Below are 5000 nucleotides of genomic sequence, written 5' to 3'. Positions count from 1 at the left end.
CTGTCTCGACAGAGACTGCAGCAGATCCGAGGTGAATACACACACACACACACACACACACACACACACACACACACACACACACACACACACACACACACACACACACACACACACACACACACACACGTATATTTATGTATATGTATATATATATATATATACATATATATATATACATATGTATATGCATATACATATATATATATCGTTGTTTTATGACTGGGGGCCCTAGGGTCACTATACTTTGAAATACTTGTCTGTCATGGATGCCGAAACGAAGGTGGGATGTTGGCTGACACTCCTAACAGCCGATGCACTTCATATCGCTCTGTAGCCGGCAGAGGCGGCCCACGACACCCTACATTTCGTGCCTGGCCACCTCCACGCGAACACAGTTTCAAGGCAATCTCGCGGGTAGTGGCACAGGTCTCCGTCAGGGACATGCCAGCGCTTACAACGCTGGTCGTGAGCAGCTCTACTTCCACAAGTGCCAGAAATAGTCGTTTACTAGGCGCAGTCTTTGAAGTGAGACCTCAACTCATCGTGGTCTTGAGCGTAGCTCGTACTGTGTGATCTTGTGGTACCCCGGCTCAAGTGGTCTGACTCCAGTCTTATTGGATGAACTTCTCTGTCTGTTTCAACCCAGGGCCTTCAGATGAGTCCTGGTTTAAGGAATGTGTACATATACCCTGGAGGAGATGCGTTGAAGAAGATGTACAGATATGTAGAATAGAACCAAGAGAATGGAAGGAGGTGGCACAGGACAGAAAGACATGGCGAGACGCTTCGAAAGCGGTTATGGATCACCAAGTGGCCCGAAGACCAGCGGAGGAGAGAGAGAGAGAGAGAGAGAGAGAGAGTACATATACCTTTGGTCTCTTACGAGCCGTTGCTGACACCTGCACCAGCCCACTCAAACTAATAAGACTCGATATCCCGTCAAAAGTCCTGTTCCTACCTTGCAGCTGAAATTTGTGTACGAGTGCGAGGATAGAGGTCAAGATATGGATGTTACAGTGTTATCGCTGGGCTCTGTGTCTCACATTATCAGTGACAGACTTCAAGTCTGTGTATACCATTAGCGGACCAGGTGGTATGATTAGGACATTTTCCAAGGCCTCCTTAATTAATAGCCATGGCTTGGTTTGGATCCACAGTGTGCAGCCTGATGGGATCTACTGAGGCGTTTGTATAGTAGACAGAGCACCTTAGCCGGGACACATGGCCACAAAGGTCTTCCTAGTCGGAGGATTCATGACAGGGATTTTTACTGGTGGGGACTGCCATGGCGACAGACACCGGTAGTCAGGATGCAACAGATCCATAACCTTCCCAAGAGCTGGCTGCAGTCCAAAGTCGTCCAGGGATTGAGCTGCTCGCGAGAGCCAGGTTGAAGGTCGCGATTCCCTCCAGAGCCGCGGGAAGGCCACGGCGAAGTGCCGTGTCACTGGAAGCCTGGAAATCTTGGCCAGGAAGTCGGCCGCCATCCGTGTGAGCCACGACGCCAGAGAAGGAAGCGGTGTTTCCAGCTGAAGGCTCAGAACCTTGGCCTACATTTGGTCTCATAAGACAGAGGAGGAGGAGGAAGTGGAAAAAGAGAAGAAGAAGGAGCAGAAGAAAAAGAAAGAAAAATTACAAAGAGAAATATGTTGAAAACGGAATTAAATGTAGAAGAATGGGGAAGAGAATAAGACAAGCAAAGAAACGATAAAAGAGGGAAAAAATTAAATAAAAGTGTTTTACACTAGGTTGATTTCGTTTTCCGTGCTGTCACACATGTACATTTCTTTAGCCTCACGATGAATAAAAGGAAAACGAAAAATAAAAGAAAAGCAAAATATGAACAAGAAAGAAGAATAGGACGAAAGAAAAAATACAACTCTAACCTCAAGAAAAAAATGTGTGTGAAAAAATATTTATAATTTTTTTTTTTACTAAATTACAGAGTATGCTCTTTATTTCTTGAACCTTAACAGTATTCTAGACATCAAAAATATAATTTTTCTTGTTGCAGAGGGAATGGAATTGATTAAGAACTATTGCTCTAGAAAGTACTGAAAGAATTTATCATAATGTTATTAAAAACTCACCAAATAAAAACCCGTCACCAGAACTAATGATGTATAAATTTGAGTGGTATAATTGAAAGGTTGAGACAATGAAACTTTGACTATATTTTTGTGTAGCTTCTTTCAGTACTGTATAGTTTTGTTCACATATGACTATGTATAAGATTAAGCGTCCAAAATTGAACAACCAAGGTCCCTTTGACAGTGCTGCATGTTTTGTTTAAATAAAAATACTATTTTCTTATTTGAGTAAAAGACCTAAGAATATACATCCAAAGCACTACATTTCTCTTATCTAAGTAAAGAAAGAAAGAAAAAAAAAAAAAATAATATATATATATAAATATAAATATATATATATATATATATACAGGTATATATACATCCAAAGCACTACTTTTCTATAATCTGAGTAAAAGACAAAAAATATAGATATCCAGAACACTTTCTCTTATTTGTGTAAAATATTAGTGAGAATTGAATATTTCACTTCATGGCACTTGATTCTTACCATAACTGGTCCAGTTCGTTGTATACCTCTTCTCTTAGCATCACTACAATCTTCGGGAAATGTGGCGTGAATGTAGTCTTGTGATCTTCGAATCTCTTCCCGAAGTAGTTTCATTTCTTCATTGAGAGTCTGTTGTTCTTCCTGGAGCAGCATCACTTCCCTCCGAAGTTCCTTGACCTCTGAGTTAAGCTTTCCTTGTGCCTCGCAGATTAAATCCTCCTTGAGTCTGCGTCGACGAGGCTGTTATGAGAACACTTGGTTTGTAAATAACTTAGAAATAGTGACATAATCGTCTAACATTTTTCTCTTATCAATGCTAATATCTTGTAAGAAATATCAATTTAAATTTTGGTTTATTCATGCCTCCTCTCAAATTATCTTTAAAAAAAAAAAAAAAAAAAAAAAAAAAAAAAAAAAAAAGTATATATATATATATATATATATATATATATATATTATATATATATATATATAGCTTTCATTGACCTTATCATTTTTCTTTTACATTTTGTGTGCAACGTTGTATTCTAATCTATCTATGAAGAAGTAGGAAAACCTAAAGAGGGAACTAGGAGGCAAAAGAGGAAAAGGTGGCCAAACTAAGTTCCTGTTCACAGTAGTGGTCTCAACCGCGGCGGTTCATTTACAATGTAAGTGAATGGAGATATTCACACACAATCGCGCGGTTTTTCTTTGGCTATGCGCTATCACCGCGGCTTCCACGCGGTTCAAACCGGTATTGTGAATAGGGTCTAAGGGAGATCAAAAGAATATTGATATCAGAGGATAATGCATATTAAGTTTTACATTGTACAAAAAGTAGAATTACAGTATTTACAAAGAGAGTAAAACAAAAATAGTGATAGGACATGATATTAGGGATGCAAAAGATTATGAAAAACAAATCCACAAATGGCTAAGGCATATGTTGAGGTGATGAGTAAGACAGAAATACATGAAAAAACCTGAAGGCAGTTACAAGACAGATGGAGGATAAAAAATGTATAAAAGCTTTATTCGGAGGATTTACGATTGTAAAACAAGGAAGAAGCCCAGAATAGCCATGAAAATAACGCAAAATCAAATCACTATAGATAAGAAAGACTTAGACTATATATATATATAGGGAAATAACTATATATATCAAGGCCCTAATGATATCATGATGTCCCGGACTGTTTGTGTAACAAATTATCGGATCTTTGGATTATCGTGCGTGCGCTACAAGAAAGTCGTGGTTTTACGGTGTGGTGTCATTCAGTGGAGATTGATGTATGTGATGTACCTAACTGACTGACCGCGATTTCTCGTGCTCCGTTGTAATTTCAGTATAGATCTCAGCACTGAGTAAATCGCAAATGTAATATTCTGTATCTTGGCATTGAGAAGAGAGCATTGGCGATTGGGTGAGACAGACTCTTAATATGTTAAACCAGGCCTATGGCCATGAAGCAATTTACAGAAGAGTGTGTTTTGAATTGTTTTCGATATTCGATAAGGACAAAGTCATTGAAGCGTAGTTAGAGGTTATCGTGACTTTCGAGGAACACAACACTTGAAAACGTCGAAGGAATTTGCAAGAATTGTACATCATCATCGATAAACTTGCTAGTATTGTCAGCGTGACATTTTGAGCATTTCAGATCATCTTTAGGCCTAAAGGTGGCGGATTTGCAACAATTGTTCATCATCATCGATAAACTTATTAATATTGTCAGCGTGACATTTTGAGCATTTCAGATCATCTTTAAGTCTAAAGGTGGCGGATTTGCAAGAATTGTTCATCATCATCGATAAACTTGCTAATATTGTCAGCGTGACATTTTGAGCATTTCAGATCATCTTTAGGTCTAAAGGTGGCGGATTTGCAAGAATTGTTCATCATCATCGATAAACTTATTAATATTGTCAGCGTGACATTTTGAGCATTTCAGATCATCTTTAAGTCTAAAGGTGGCGGATTTGCAAGAATTGTTCATCATCATCGATAAACTTGCTAATATTGTCAGCGTGACATTTTGAGCATTTCAGATCATCTTTAGGTCTAAAGGTGGCGGATTTGCAAGAATTGTTCATCATCATCGATAAACTTATTAATATTGTCAGCGTGACATTTTGAGCATTTCAGATCATCTTTAAGTCTAAAGGTGGCGGATTTGCAAGAATTGTTCATCATCATCGATAAACTTGCTAATATTGTCAGCGTGACATTTTGAGCATTTCAGATCATCTTTTATGTCTAAAGGTGGCGGCTCACTAAGGTAGCATGCTACTTGCTTCTGCTACTTCGTTTGATAACAATATTCTAGACCAGAGGTGGGGGAACCTGCGGCCTTCCGGGCCATCAAGTGCGGCCTTTGATATACATATTATTTTTTTTAAAAGACCTTGAATATCTTTTAAGTCTGAAATCATTA

At 38.7% G+C, this 5000-nt stretch overlaps 1 protein-coding gene across 2 annotated transcripts in view; it reads right to left on the bottom strand.

Annotated features, from left to right (window-relative positions):
• LOC143019536 (ficolin-1-like) overlaps positions 1-5000 on the bottom strand; it is a 41349-nt gene that overhangs the window by 26803 nt on the left and 9546 nt on the right. For both annotated transcript variants that reach the window (XM_076175252.1, XM_076175253.1), the window contains exon 2: positions 2584-2823. In XM_076175252.1, coding sequence (XP_076031367.1) covers positions 2584-2823 — 240 coding nt within the window. The remainder of the gene's footprint in view (positions 1-2583; positions 2824-5000) is intronic.

The sequence above is a fragment of the Oratosquilla oratoria genome, chromosome 37 (genome assembly GCF_046742065.1).
Source record: "Oratosquilla oratoria isolate Oo_2021 chromosome 37, ASM4674206v1, whole genome shotgun sequence".
NCBI lineage: Eukaryota > Metazoa > Arthropoda > Malacostraca > Stomatopoda > Squillidae > Oratosquilla > Oratosquilla oratoria.
The sequence above is the reverse complement of the archived record's forward strand: the minus strand, read 5'-3'. Positions and strand labels throughout refer to the sequence as shown.